Source organism: Lepidochelys kempii, chromosome 11 (assembly GCF_965140265.1).
Source record: "Lepidochelys kempii isolate rLepKem1 chromosome 11, rLepKem1.hap2, whole genome shotgun sequence".
Lineage (NCBI taxonomy): Eukaryota > Metazoa > Chordata > Testudines > Cheloniidae > Lepidochelys > Lepidochelys kempii.
In genome coordinates this window covers 12,874,276-12,890,156 of record NC_133266.1, presented here as the reverse complement: position 1 = coordinate 12,890,156, position 15,881 = coordinate 12,874,276, and the positions used below count along the sequence as shown (strand labels likewise).

Sequence of the window (15,881 nt, the reverse complement as noted above, 5' to 3'; positions counted from 1 at the left end):
ATTAGAGGCAGCTCCTATATTTCACATGCTGGTGTCGTTATAAGGGTATGGTTTGAAAGGATGGTGCTGCTTAAATGGCAGATTTGGGCTTCTTTGTCTTCTGCAGAATTAGAAAATTACAATAGGTTGGTCTTTCTTTTTCTTCCCCATCCCTTCTGACTAGGAGTAACAAAACCATGAATCCTCGTCTGTGGAGATCCCAGTGTTACAGGAATTTGTCTGGGGAGAATAGCTGACCACCTACTCTGCCCCCCAGACTTGTGATTGGCATTATGACTGCACGTTGGATATACAGCTCTAACATAAAAGATAAAATGTTTGTGCTGAATAGCGCCGCTGGCCTGAGAAGTGACACGCATGTGCAAGAGCTGTTCCATGAGGAAGCACAACAGGTATGTTGAAAAGGCCCCTTCTCCCCAAGCCACTGATCTCTTGTGTTCCATCTTCAGCCCCTTGTGATGTCATCGTGAACTGGCAGGTGAACAGACTGACATAACAAATATCTGCAATTAATCAGGTTATGTCAAAATCACATGTGTTCCAGTAAGAAAGGTTTTCATTCCTCCTTAGGCCTTGAACATGATGGATACCTTATTACACTAGTGAGATCCATCAGAGTTGCATGATGGTCACCCTTTCTCAAGGTCTTACGTTTCCTCCAGTCAAAAGTAGCCTCTGCAGCATCTGGTCCAAGAAAGCTCTATGAAACTCCTTGGATGAACATCTTGTCTGGATGTCAGGCAAGGAAGGGCCTGTCTTTTCCAGAGAGCGGTATAGGGTAGAGTCACCTTCCCCAAACTCTAACTCTTGGCTTTGTCCGCTATGAGGTTCTAGTCATGCTGGTACCAAAAGGGGATGGTTTTGTGTTTTTTGTTTTAAAAAAGCTGAAGGAATGGACCGGGGCCCTACTCCCTGCCTCTGAGGCCATGCAGCAGAGCCACTGCAAACTTCTGCTTAGAGCACAACTGTGTGTGGTGAATGGTTCGCAGTACAGCACAGAACCCTTCCTTGGGGAATCCGTCTCAGACGGCTCTTTCCGAGGGCAGCTCTGGTAACATTTGGAAAATTGCTGCTGTCTGGTTGCCTGTAGGCCATTTTTTTTAAAAGATTCTACCACCACCCATGATGGTCCATAATTTGAAGGAGGATGAACTGAGTCTCGTTGAAACAGCTTGGACAACTGAGGTACCTGACTGAGAATTTGGCTAGGATACCGGGGTTAACTAGCTCACACAGAAAAGTGCCTTGATGATTGCATGTTGTCGAGACTTTAGTTTTGCATCTCATCTGAAAGACCGCATCTCTAATGATGTAGGAACCCTTGCCGTCATACGGGGGGCCTGGTTCTGTAACCATGTCAGAGAGAACAGCACCACTTACCGAATCACCAACAAATAGCAATAACAGAATCATTAGTAAAATCTTTTAAATGTTGTTTATTTCCCATTCCTGTAAAAAAAAAAAAATCCAGATAAATTTGCTCACTTGATGGCTTTCCTATGTAGGACCCAGTTACTCTGTACCCTGGAATGCTGTGTATTGTACTTGAGAGTGGGTTAAAGCATTTTACACACCTGAAACTGTTAAAAATGAACATTTTAGTGTTAAAGTTATTCTGTTATCTGCAGTTCAGCATGAGTCTATATCATGGAGCTGATAGTGGTTATGCTGTATATGCCTGAAGATACAGCATGCCAGGAAGCAAACCCATGCTTAATACTAGTCTTCCATTATGACTGTACGGGCCTTGGCTGAGGTTTCCAAAACCTAATGTTAGGCTTCTAAGTGCACATTTAGGCGCCCAAATAAGTGCCCTTATTTGTCAAGAGAGCTAACCAGCCAGTAACATTCACTTAAATAACAGCCTAAGCTAGGTATCTGCTTACAGTAATGACAGAAAACAAGTTTGTACTGTTAGCTCTGCAGGGCCAACGCAGAGAGAGTAGATTCCCTGCCATTGTGGGGGCCTTGAGCACTGGTGCACCCTATCCCTCCTATTCTCTGCCGATGTCACATAATAGTCTAGTCTCCTGTGGGCTGTAATACTTCAGTCTAATTTTGGTTGTTGGGTTTAGTGTGCGGGCGCTGGCTGCTGGTGGTGGCCTGTGGTATACAGGAGGTCAGACTAGATGATCTGGTGGTCCCCTCTGGCCTTAAACTCTATGACTGTGAGTGAGCTGGATTCTTTTTCTTCTTGTGAAGCTTCAGCAGAATTGCTTACTAAGTTCCCACCACTTACGTGTATGCAAATCCAGCGAAAATGTTGGGGCTGCATAGGTGTCACCGAAGGGTTAATTTGGCTTGGGGAACCTTTAGTACTGGTGCTGAACCATGAGAAAGAAAGACCCCACCTTGTCTTTCAGAAACCCAGGCTGAGTTTGCAGGGCTGGCCGTTAGAAAAAACATCTTTGAACTTGTAAACAGGAAACATTGGATAGTCACTGGAAGAAAATAATCATGGAACCCTCTGATGCCTTTTCTATAGAGGCACTTTTCAGAGGAGAGCCACACTTAACTATGCAGAAGCTGAATTAGCATCACTCCATATTCTGCCCAGGCATTACATTCCTTCCCCACCCACCCACCCTCCAGCTCCTCACCATGTAAACTGCATATGCTGTAGCAGAAGTGTTCCAAGGTGGTGGACATGTCCTTTGCTGAAGCAGGATGTGTCAACCCAGAGCACTTCCCAGCCTTTAGTCATGAGCACATAAGAATGGCCAAACTGCGGCACAACAATGGTCCATCTAGCCCACTATCCTGTCTTCTGGGGGTGGCTGGTGCCAGATGCTTCAGACGGAATGAACAGAACAGGGAAGTTATTGAGTGATCCATCCCCTGTCATTCACTCCCAGCTTCTAGCAGTTGGAGAGTTAGGAACACCAAGAGCATGGAGTTGCAGCCCTGACTAATAGCCATTGATGGACCTATCCTCCATGAACTTATCTAATTCTTTTTTTGAACCCAGTTATACTTCTATATTTTTGAACCCAGTTATAAAGTGCCCTGGCAATGAGTTCCACAGGTTGACTGTGCGTTGTGTGAAGAAATACTGCCTTTTGTTTGTTTTAAACCTGCAGCCTATTAATTTCATTGGTGACCCCTGGTTCTTGTGTTATGTGAAAAGGTAAATAACACTTTCTTATTCACTTTCTCCACACCAGTCATGATTTTATAGCCCTCTATCATATCCCCTCTTGTCTCTTTTCTAAAATGGGCACACCTAGTCTTTTTAATCTCTCCTCGTATGGAGGCTGCTCCATACGCCTTATCACTTTTGTTGCCCTTCTCTGTACTTTTTTCCAATGCTAATGTGTATTTTTGAGATGGGGCAGAACTGCATGTAGAATTCAAGTTATTGGTGTACCAGGAATTTATATAGTGGCATTATTTTCTGTTGTTCAGATGTTTTCAGAGAACTGCCCACAATGACCTCTTTAGTGGTAACAGCTAATTTTGACCCCATCATTTTGTATGTATAGTTGGGATTGTTTTCCAATATGCATTACTTTGCTCTTATCAATGCTGAATTTCATCGGCCATTTGTTCCCCAGTCACCCAGTTTTGTGAGATCCGTTTGTAACTTCACAGTCTGTTTTGGACTCAACTATCTTTGGACTCAACTATCTTGAGAATTTTGTATCATCTGAAAACCTTGCCACCTCCCCATTTTATGCCCTTTTTCAGAATATTTATGAATATGTTGAACAGCGCTGGTCCCAGTACAGATCCTTGAGTGACCCTGCTATTTCCACTCTCCACTGTGAAAACTGACCATTTATTCCTACCCTTTGTTTCCTGCCTTTTACCCAGCTACTGATCCATGAGAGGACCTTCCCTCTTATCCCATGACTCCTTACTTTGCCTAAGAGCCTTTGGTGAGGACTTTGTCTAAGGCTTTCTGAAAGACCAAGTGCACTGTATGCACTGGATCACCATTCTTCAGGTGTGTGTTGAAATCCTCAGAGTATTCTAATAGATCAGTGAGGCACGATTTCCCTTTACTTGGTCGTGGTCCTGTGCCTGTGTTGAGTCTTCCCCAACATATCATGTTCATCTGTGTATCTGATAATTCTGTTCTTTGCTATAGTTTCAACCAATTTGCCTCAAGTTAGGCTTACTGGCTTGCAGTTGCCAGTATCTCCTCTGGAGCCTTTTAAAAAAAAATTGGCATCACATTATCTGTCAGTCTTCTGGTATAGAGACTGATTTAAGCATTAGTTTACATACCACAGTGAGTAGCTCTGCAATTTCATACTTGAATTCCTTTGGAACTCTTGAGCCTATGCCATCTGGTCCTGGTGACTTATTACTATTTAATCTATCAATTTGTTCTGAAACCGCCTCTATTGATACCTCAGTCTGGGCTAGTTCCTCAGATTTGTCACCTAAAAAGAACAGCTGAGGGGTGGGAACCTGAGGAGAGCCCAAGTACACTCCACTATGACTCCATTAATGGGGAACCTGCTGATTTGGCATCTCCTGTAATGTATCTTTTTGTGCCTGATAAAAAACTGACTGTATAGCTTTTACATCTAGCGTCCTGTGCCAGATCGATTGAGATGTTGTGGCCCTGCCTTCTGTACAGTAGAGACTGTTTTTTTTATGCTTCAGTGTGGTGTTACTTGTTTGACTGAGTTCTATGTGACAGAGAAAGCAGATTAAGAACCTAATAGTGGTGCTTTCTGCATCCACGTTGTGGAGCCTGCAATAGTTTCATGGCATTGCTGGGGTCTGTGGACCCTCATGGTCCTGTCCCACCTCTCAGGGTTTCCTCTTTCCGTTGATATACTGCTCTTTGTGGGTAATATAATAATAATTATTAATTAATAATTATATATTATATAATAATGTCAGGTAAAGGGACGCTGTAGTAGCCATGCACAGAGCACCCTGTTGTAGGAGTCTTGGCAGGCCACTGTGCTACTTCTGCAATCAGCCAGACGACAGCATGGAGGTAACTGAAGGTTTTACTTTTCTCTAGGTATCGCAAACACAGACCAAACCCTGGTGGAAGATACAGCTATTCGTCTGGGAGCCAGTGCTCTTTGGAACCTGGGATGGTGTCTTTACTTCTTGCATGATCAACATTTTTGGAGTGGTTCTTTTTCTGAGGACTGGATGGCTAGTGGTGAGTGAAGGACAAACTGGGTAACATTATGGGTTAAGTGGTAGGTTATTCTCTCCCCCACCACAATTACGTTTGATTTTGTGCTTCGTGAATCAGTTAAAGCTCTTGGTTTTTCTTCTTGCTCTTCTGAAAATGTAAATGACTGTGTCTAAAAATACATCGCGGCTGGGGCCGTTTTCTCTGTAATGTGCTGTTCTGCAAATGCCAATCAAACCTGACAATTTATAGGGAAGTCCGTGTGTAATGGTGTATCCAAATATAACTTTCCAGGTAAAATGTATTGCCATGGTTACGCATCCTCCACTGTCCTCCTCCAAGCAGCACTGAAACAATCGTATTTCTAACATGGCAGTTTTAAATGGAGATCCTGCTGTTCTGAATAAAAGGCCCTGGATTGTGCAACATTCTCCTTGATATCCAGGAGAGTCCTGTGCTTGGCTCAAGGGTAGTGTATATCCCAGTGTCGTGGCTTTAAGAGTAGCCTGATACTGCAGCTCAGGATCCAGCCTGGCTCAGAAAATTGTGCTGGTCTCTGCAGCTTCCATGTAGGAAAACCAAAGCTTCCTGAGGGACTGTTGGAGCTGAAGCCTGGACTTAATGTCATGAGCCCAGCTGTTCTTAAAGGTCCAAGAAGAAACTTTTAACATCTAGCATTTGATATAGTTCCTTTCTTCTGAAAGGGTAGGGATCTGTGTGTTTTTACAGGGAGAGAAATTCAGGGCCAGGTTCTGATCTCCCATGGCACCAGGGTATATTTGGAACAATATCAACGAAGATACGCAGTCTGAGAGGTGACTCAGGCCCATAATAAGGAGATATCGATGAATCCTGTTGCCACTACTGGGAGGAAATGAAGCAGTTGTTCAAAGGCACATAGCATTACTTCACAAGGGTTTATAGCAGGAAGTGTAGATATGACCGTATCCAATTGAATCTGCAGGGGAAACGTTGAACCCATGCACATTGAACCCAGTCCTGCCAGGTTCTGAGTGCCTTCAGTTCCCTTGCATAACTACTTTAACTCATTTCCTGATTATATAATCTAAATTTGGCATATTGGTTCAACGGGTACTGAGGTTCCCAGCCCTGGCTAGGCCCAGTGTAGTTCCCACATTGGCTGTTGGGAACAATACTCTTGTGAGAATTGCCCTGGGGTCTACAATGACCAAAAGGGTCCAGGCCTTCATTCAAGACTGTACGTCCAGAAATCCCCCTCCCTTAGTTCCACGTAAGGGATTAGTTCATTACTGACTCAGAAAGTTGAGTGCCGCCCACTGAATCACCAATGTAACTTCCTTCAGCTGCCATGATTTTCCTTGGAGGTCTCTCCACGAATCATCCAGGCCCAATCCTTGCCTCATGAAATCTGATAGTCCATTGGCAGCGCAGGTGTGACATCATCAGAAAGATCCTCATTCCCAATTGGATTACCCAGGGCCCTGTACTGACACTCATTAGCCAGACATAATAGGTGAGTTTTTTCATCATTTACTTCCCTTTCCCACGTTAATTTCAACTGAGATGTCAGAAAGGTTTCTATAAGCCCTTCATCAACACTGTCATATTCCCTCCACCCGTCACTTTGCTATTTAATAGAAAGTTACTGGTGGCACAGTCAATAAATAAAGTAAAACATCAAATAGAGGATTTTTAAAAGGGAAATGGGGAGTGATTGAAAATAACGGTATTAGGTCTTAAAGTCAATGAGGCTTCACACAAGCACAGGTGTTCACTTGCATGGATCTGATTGCAAGATTGGGGCCTTAGATTGTAAAATTTTCAAGACAGCAGGGGTCACGTCTTCATATACTGTGCTGGCCCAGCACCCAGTAAAGAGACACCCTGATCCTTACTGCAGATCTTTGGGCCCACATTGAAGTATTAGATAATAATGCTAATGATACACTGGGCCTTTTACTCTCAACTGTAGCATGTTCTGTCACGCACGTGTAAATAAGCTTCAGTGTTCCATTTTTCTCTCCCGCTCTGCATTCTACTCTTATCCCTGGGTGTGGCATTCTTTCCCATGAAGCACTGCAAGAATGAATTCTGGTTTTTAGGGTCTGTGTTATTGACTGTTTCTTCTGTAGATCCAAATGGACTGTCCATTACCACAAGCACTGGGCAAGAACTACCATCCCTCCTCCTACCAATTTAAAAAAAAACTGTTGAAAGTATTTCAATGTGTTTTTTTAAAAAATGCAAGTTTTCTGTACTGTCTTAACTTGACTGTACATAATTGAGGCAAAGAAACAATTGTTCCTTTTTCTAAAAACAAAACAAAACTAGATTATAAGGGTTCATGTGATGTAGACCCAGCTAGCAGCTGCATTCATTATGAGCCCTGGCTTCATTTTCCACTGATCCAATAAAATCAACATCTAAAACAGCAGGATATTGAATCAAAATAGGATTTCACAATGATAGCAACATCCTGGATACATTTCTCTTTAAAAAAAAAAAAAAAAACCCACCACCAACAAAAAGATCTGGGACTTAGACCAGCACAAAATAGAAGCAGCAGCCGTCTGTTGCTGATAAGAAACAAAATGGTGCCAGAGGCCAGCATGCCCTCAGATACAAGAGCCACTGAAATGGAGAGAGGCAGTTGGCAGCCAGCAGCGGAGAGAAATTATGCAAAATCTTACTGTAGTAATGGGGCACTGCTGGGGGGGAGGCATGGGTAGGGAGAGGTTTCCAATCCTCTTTGCATTGGCATTGGGTCCTGGATGAGTTTTCAGGGGAAGTGACTGAGATTCAGAGATCAGCGAGTTACACTAGCTGGGGAAGTTCAGCGGGAACATAAAGAGACACTCTTGACCCTGGAAAAGAGATTTCTGCAGCATGAAGAACAAGCATAAGACGGTGAGAACAGGGATCACAGGAGAAGCATTTGATGCCGGGACTCCCTGAAGGCACTGAACGGTCTCTAATTCTATTTCACTTTTGGAATCCTGACTTGAATAGAATAGCCCACCAAATGTGGCACGCTTCAAACTGAAGGCACACAAGGTAGGCTGTCCCTTAAAGCTGTAGATGGTGGGAGGCCCTGGGCTATGTGTGGCCTAGTTCCATGGCTATCAAGGCACACAAGCTGACTTACCTGCTGCAGTCACCAAAGGCTCCATGGCACATGGTGGCAAGAGCATTACATGTTTCTGGGAAGAATTGGGTTTCCTTGTAAGCCTGTGGGCCGAAGGGTTCTGGGATTCTAACACAGATGACCTGCTCGCCCATTTGCCATCTCATAACACAGCTACAGTGGTTGGATACATGGAAAAGGGATTTCAGGTAGGTCTGTTAATGCAGCTTAGAGCTGGGAATGAGAGGACGAGCCAGCGCCATATGCCAAGACAGCTGTTTGTGGACCTCTGCTCTAGATCAGGAAATGAAAAGTCACAGGTTGCACAAATCCGCTTGTGATACCACCAAAGGCGAGCCAATTTCCATGTTGCAGGCCACTGAACAGGACTGCTTGAAAGCAGGACTGTCCCAATCATCTGTGGAAAGCTGGAGGAGCACATGGGTGTGGACTGAGATATTGCATCACACGAGACAGTGTATAGTCCAGATAACAACCAGCAAGCAATTACTTATAATGTGTTTATTTTTTCTCTTGTACATTCAGTCTTTCCTTCGGTTTTTGTAGTTCATTGATTTGGGTGTTCGCAATGTAGTAGTTCTCAGTGGCTTAGATTTTCAGAAGCATTTGATCTCAATCAGAGCTTCTGGGTTCCGAACCCTTTTGAAAATCCGATCATTTAGGGGCCTAAGAAACGAGCTGTTTGAAAATCCAGACTTTTATTTCCAGACTTGTTGGGTGCTAAGGTTTTTTGTTTTGTGTTTATCTGACCCAGTATTTGTAACGATCAAAATATTTCTTCCCCCCTACCCTCTTTTTTCCTTGTGGTAGATTATTCATGGTTACAAGGCAGTTGTAACTGTGAAACTTTAGCTGAGTAGTCATCTGCCCTTGATAACACCCTGGTGTGTTAAATCTCAGGTCGAGGGATCAGTGGGATAACATGATGCATTCAGGAATTTATACAAAGTGGGGCTCATTTGGAGAGACTCTCACTCACTTGTTGATAAGGGTAGAATTGCCTAGAAAGAACCAGTGGGGATAAATATTATTATTTATTATTATTATTATTTGTACTACGGTGGCATCTAGGAACCTTAGTTATGGATTAAGAGCCCATTGTGCTAGGCACTGCACATACATACCACAAAAGGACGGCCCTTAAACCTCAGAGACCTGAACATGTTTCAAGAATTTTACAATTAACATACATTTCTGTGGTTGCTCAATTTACAGATGAGAAGTGCGTGTTTTATTTAATCTGAATATAAAATAACCTACAATGAATTGACACACTGTGTTATAGTTAACTGGAATCTCAGAAGGTGATGGTTTTTTTTTTCCCACTCTGAATAATTTTCCTTGTGTTCTTCAATGTCTTTGTTTCTCCATTACAGGGAAACACTGGCATTTTAATGGGCATGTTTCTGGTGTCCTTTGTTGTCGTGGTTGCCCTGGTAACTGTCTTATCTGGAATTGGGGTTTGTGAGCGGTGCAGCATCGGAAGTGGAGGAGTCTATTCCATGATTTCTACTGTCCTCGGTGGTCAAGTTGGAGGGACCATTGGCCTCCTTTATATTTTTGGTCAGGTAAAAATGATTGTTACTGCAAGCACGCCTTTAGTCCTTTTCTTCCAGACTCTAAAGTAAATGAGATGATCCCACTAAGAAGGAGGGTGGCATGGAAAAGCAGAGTTGTAGGCATATAATTTCATTCCTCTCAGTATGATCAGGCTTGTTGTCACTCATCGACAGCAATACATCGAAGAGTACAGACAAGTCCTGTCGTGTTTGAACAGGGAAATGCTAATGAGGAGGCTAATGATTTCCTCCTCATGTATGGAGCCATCTCTGACACAGTCTGAAATCTCTCTGCTGTCCTGAGGCACTGTCATGGGAACAATGACCAAAACAGAAAGAATGAAACACAAAAAATGCCATAGCTAACACGTCTCGTCTACAAGCAAGGGAATATTTAAACTCAAGAGGAAAAAGCCTATGTGGCCAAGTGGACAATACAAACTCTACAGATCAGCTGTGGGGTTATACATTTGCCCATAGTGGACTAAATGTTTCCTTATGAGGGTGGAGGCGTAGGAGCAGCACTTGGGGAAAAGAGATGAGGTGGTTTGGAGACAAAATAGTGTCTGAGCCATTGAGGAAGCGGAGAGGAGCCCGAGCCCGTGTGGAGGAGGCGCTGACTGGGGAGGAGCTTAGGAGTAGTTGATTTTGTGCAGTTTTTCAGCTCTTTGTTTTCAGAGAAACCCTAATGTGCCACTGAAGCGGTGGATTGAAATTAAAGGCTTAAGAAACACAAACAACTATCCCGACTAATAGAAAAGTGATTATTAATGCCCATAGCAATTGGAAAAAAAGAAGAGGTATTAGAAATACCAGAAAAGGTTGCGCACAAGAAAAGTTCATTTAAATGCATTAGCTTGCAGCTGTCTTTAAAATCCTGGCCAATTCGAAAAGTCGACATAAAATACAAATTCAATAGTTATAAGACAGGGCATGCACAAAAGTCACACGTGTAAGAAAAAGACTTCCCCCAGCCTTTTGCACTGTAATTCCCCCAATCTCCCCCCTGCCTGGGAAAGCAACTGAGCTGTGCAGCATGTCCTGAGGTCATAGAATCCGGGCTCTGGCAGACCAAGTATTTACCTAGACAAACGTTTTATGTGGGGGGATATGGGGTGTGGAGAGATGGGGAACTGGCAACTGTTTAGCAGCGTTGTATTTTATCCCAGAGGTTTTCAAACTGGGGTACGCATACTCCTAGGGCTACACGAGCTGTCTTCAGGGGGTACGCCAGAAAATTCATGTAATGGTGGACAATGCATTTTATGTAGTTAGACTTGGCAATCTAATCAATGTTTGACCTCCTTTCAATTAAAACTACAGCCACCGTGAGACTCAGAACCATTTTTGAATGGTGGGGCATGCCCCCCAAAGGGGGCACGGAGGAACTTTAGGGGGGTGAATGGCAAAGAGCTGGGCCCTCCTTGGAGTTACAATTTTTGGTTGTGCCCCCTCCACCCCAGACAGGCTGGGTGGCCTGCTGAGGTGATTCAGGGGGTGGAGGTGGGGCTCCCACCCCGAGCTCCACCACATGGCGTTGCCGCTTGTCCACAAAAATCATTCCTCTGCCTCACAGTTCAGTGACTTCTGGAAGCTTTTGCTAAATGGAAGACAGAAATCTTGGCGGGGGGAGGTCACTGACCCCACATCCGCCCTTCTCCCATGCGTCACTTCTGTCTACCTCAGATGGGGGTATGCGGTAGACTCCATTATTTGGAAAGAGCTACACAGCCTAAAAAGTTTGAAAACCATGTTCTGTCCCAAAGCTGGTGTATTTTTTTCATACTCTCCTCCTCAGTTAGATATTGTTTCTATGGCCCAGCATCCATCTGAAGCTCACATGAGGGGCTATCTGTGTTTCAAACAAGGAGTTGGGTAGTGAACACCATAACCTCTGTCCTGGTTAGTTGAGCTAGAAGTACCTGTGCAAGGAAGGATTGTCAGGCTCCAGCTCTAAAACAGTTGTGTTTAAAAGCAGAGATACAGGTGGCTCTTATGTCAAGAACTGTGGACGTTTAAACCCAATTACACCGTTCAACAAGCTGAATATACGGTTTTCAAAAACCTCATAAGAGGTTAGTTTTCCACTGAAATCTGCATTTCTGATTTCAAGATGGATAGTTCAAAACCATTTAAAAATTCCCATTTCCATGGTGCATTTATGAAGAAATTGGCTCCACCGTAGAAATCACAGCAATATCTTTATATGCGTAGAAATATTTCATTCTTCTGGTGAAGGTAGAGTTTATCGCAGGAAAGACAGGCTGTTGCTTCAAGGACACTTACAGTGTGGAGACTAGCAGTGGCTCCTTCTTTCTCTCCACTCTCTGAAGTATCCTTTGAAGTCTACATACTGTTTCCTCTTACTTGGCCTTGTTACGAAAGTAGGAGGATCCTATTTAACTCCTTCCAAAAACTGGTGTTAATCAGTTGAAAAGAACCCTGAAATCCTAAGTTGCAGTGCTTCCTGCAAACAGCTACATGGCATTTCTCTGTGCTTTCAGGATTCTTTCTTGTATTAGGCTTTTCAGGCTAATGCATTTTGTCTGGAGTCAGGTTCTACTTGTCCTTTCAAGTTTCAAATGCAATCTTTTGTGACTAACCCATCACGACACTAGGCGTCCTTTCAGAAATTATATTTTTAGAAGTTCTCTGTGATAAACGTGCATATTGAAGGCAAAGTTTTCAAAATTAAGCATGTGCAATTGCATGGATGCATTGAGAGGGATAGCTCAGTGGTTTGAGCATTGGCCTGCTAAACCCAGGGTTGTGAGTTCAATCCTTGAGGGGACCATTTAGGGGTCTGGGGCAAAAACTGGGGATTGGTCCTGCTTTGAGCAGGGGGTTGGACTAGATGACCTCCTGAGGTCCCTTCCAACCCTAACCTTCTATGATTCTATGAGATTCCCACACCTGAGAGCACCCATTGTCTGCCTGGAAATACCCGTCCTTGAATGCACAGATGCTAAAGTGGTGGAAATCAGTATTGTTCCACATATAGCAGTGCTGATTTACCCCGGCAGAGGATCCGATCTATGGTCTGTTAATCACCAGTTTGTAAGGGCTTGATTTGGCTCTTGTTGAAGTCAATAGAAGTCTTTTGTTTGACTTTCCTGGGATTTGGATTTCCTGGGATTTGTGCTGTTTGTGACTAACTGACCAGATTGGGTAATTTGTCCTGGGACCGCTGGATCTAAAAGCACGAGCCTGTACTGCTTGAACTAAAGGACAAGGACCATTAGTCAGGAGATAGTGGTTGACTCAAACCTGTATACATGGCCTGAACATTAGACGGGGGCAAAGACCCATGCTGTGTCAACATAAGTTGCACACTCACCCTGGCTGAGGAAGTTCATCCTGAACTTCAGAAGTCCACAGCAGTTCAAATACCCATATGGGCCACCAATTTGTAATGCCTGCATGTGCACACACTGGTTTTTTGAACCCATATGTTTGGTGCACGCTGATGTTCACATGTAACTGCCCATGCCTGACTTTAGAAATGTGACCCTTGGTATGAGCTGCACGTTGAAAAGGATTGCTGCTGAAATGTCAGATATAATAGGAAGGTGAGAAGTTTTAGTTTAGAGAGTTATGCAGTGAATAAAAGTCCTCTCTCTTCCTCCACCCCCTCCTTCTTCTTTAAATCCAGTAGTGCCATTTTGGTTTGGGCAGGGAAAGGATTGCTTGGGTTTGTGTTTTCTCTCTGGCATGAATTGTGGCCTTAACCGGCACACACTTCCCTGAGCTTTGGAATGCCATTCCTGCAGACGCACACACATCCAGTGAAGAACACAAGTCCTTCTCTGCCTCAAGAAAAATAAACGGCTGTCCCCAGAGCTCATGGAACATGAGTTGCACAATACATGCTTATCAGAAGTGCAGGCTATGTTCCAGTAAAGAGACAGGGAACCGGTGGAACAGCAAACTTTAAATCCAAACTAAATACTGAGTTAAAAACCTTGAAAACAATGAAGCGGGAAACAATCAGTCATTCTCCAAGCAGGTGCTCTACAGAAAGAAAGGAAAACAAGAAATTACAGAGATGTGCTCTTATTTTGCGCCTTGGTTGGGCACACATATTTTCTTTCACTTCAGAGAAATGCACAGTTCAGGAGATGGCACAGTGTCTCTGGGGTGTCAGTATGACAAATTCATCCTGACCTCACCATTGCTTTGTGTATTCATTGAGTTTTATTCTGTTGTTTTAAAAAAGGGTGCATTTTAGAGTTGGTAAAAGGCAGTAGATTAACAGTCTCAGAGCCTTAAATCCCCTATTTACCCACGGAACAGGTCCAAACTTTCTCTCACTATCCTGCCAACATACCTCATTTTTGTGTTTCATCTCCATGTGAATGTTTGGCCCAGGGAATCCTCAGCCTCTCTGCTAAAGTTATGCTAAGGCTGTGGGTGGGTCATTGGCTGTGGGCATCAAACCCAGGACAAGGAGCCTCTATTGCCTGAGCTAAAAGCTCAGCTCTGTTACTGAAGGCTGGAGCAATCTCTGCGTGTGGCCTAGCCACCGCTCGAGGGGGACAGAACGCCCCCTGAGTGGATGGGGGATTACACTAACAAGGGTGCAAATTGTGATGTGGTGCCTGTCCTGCAGGGATTCGACTGAGATCACCAAACGCCTCTCGCATCCACCGTGGTGCAACCATCAGATGGTAACCTTCAGTCAATTCCATCCTGGGCTGGCTGAAACTAAAGGGTGAAAGGTTTCAGAGTAGCAGCCGTGTTAGTCTGTATCTGTAAAAAGAAAAGGAGGACTTGTGGCACTTTAGAGATGAACAAATTTATTTGAGCATAAGCTTTTGTGAGCTACAGCTCACTGCATCGGATGCAAGGGTTAAAGGCTCTGTATCTTGTCTCCAACCCTCTGAGCCATCCAACATCCTCCTGTTCAGGCATCTTGGCCAGTACTTGTGCTGGGGGTGGGGGTGTTTATGTTTAAATGTCATTCAGTGTGTTGCAGGTGCTATGTACATCACCGGGTTTGCAGAATCCATCTCCAACTTACTGGGTTTCAGCAGCACTTGGGCAGTTAGAGGCATTTCACTGGCAGTCTTACTAGGTCTGCTTGGAATTAACCTGGCTGGTGTTAAATGGATAATCCGGCTCCAACTGTTACTGCTCTTCCTGCTGGCTGTTTCTACGCTGGACTTTGTCATTGGATCGTTCACGCACCTAGATCCAGGTAAAACTTCATGAATGCTTCACATTTACAGTTGTAACAGTATTTAACGTGTGTGAAATTTTGTTTTTCCCTTAATTTATGATTTTGTGAATTTAAAATCCAGACAAAAATATGGACCAAAACTTCCAGAGGTGGATCCCTAAAATTAGGCACCTAACCAGAGCCCCTATTCTGCAACCACATAGGGCATCTCTACAGTACAGCCTGAAGTCGACCCATGTTAGGTCAACTTACAGCCACCGCGGTAATTACTGCAGTGGCTGATGTCCACACAATCCTCCTTCTGTTGGAAGTGCGTATCCTCACCAGGAGTGCTTCCACCTACTGAAGAGGGACAGTGTGTGGGGGAGGCTGAGACCCCTCCCCGCCAGGAGCCCAGCTGCTCCCCCACAGCTCCCTGCTCCCAGCCAATGTAAGGAACGCAGTGTCTACACAGCCACTGTGTCACCCTAACTACACCAACATAAGCCCTATGGCTGTCGTGGAGTTGGGGTTATGATGTCAGTGTAATAAGGCACTTACATCAGCAGGGCAAGGCTATAGTTTGTACACTGACATAATTAGGTTGACATAAGCTGCAGCCTGAGATAGAGGTAGACCAGGCCTAAGATACATACCTAAACACAAGTACCAATGTTTGCAGGAATGGGATCATAGGTGCCTAACTTTGGTGTCTAAATTTAGGTACCTACTTTAAAAAGTATTGCCTATAATCTTTTATTGAGTGCTTAGTTTCTGAAAGCTTTCTAACAATAGAAAATTGCCTGCACAGACAGAGCTGCTATGTCCAATGAACCAATTTTTAAAAGATTTGTGTCCGTAAAGATTGAGGATAACAAATTTACATTAAGTGTTTCTTATCAGTTTGATGCCTGTAATGTCCTTTAAAAA

At 43.9% G+C, this 15,881-nt stretch overlaps 1 protein-coding gene across 11 annotated transcripts in view; it reads left to right on the top strand.

The window, feature by feature from the left end:
• SLC12A8 (solute carrier family 12 member 8) overlaps positions 1-15,881 on the top strand; it is a 95,582-nt gene that overhangs the window by 6,162 nt on the left and 73,539 nt on the right. For 5 of the 11 annotated variants that reach the window (XM_073305176.1, XM_073305174.1, XM_073305173.1 and 2 more), the window contains 4 exons: positions 164-392; positions 4,985-5,131; positions 9,611-9,802; positions 14,759-14,990. In XM_073305176.1, coding sequence (XP_073161277.1) covers positions 273-392; positions 4,985-5,131; positions 9,611-9,802; positions 14,759-14,990 — 691 coding nt within the window. In that variant the 5' untranslated portion in view covers positions 164-272. Of the gene's footprint in view, positions 1-163; positions 393-3,813; positions 3,947-4,984; positions 5,132-9,610; positions 9,803-14,758; positions 14,991-15,881 lie in introns of those variants that run through there. The other 6 variants (XM_073305180.1, XM_073305179.1, XM_073305177.1 and 3 more) reach the window with 3 other exon arrangements.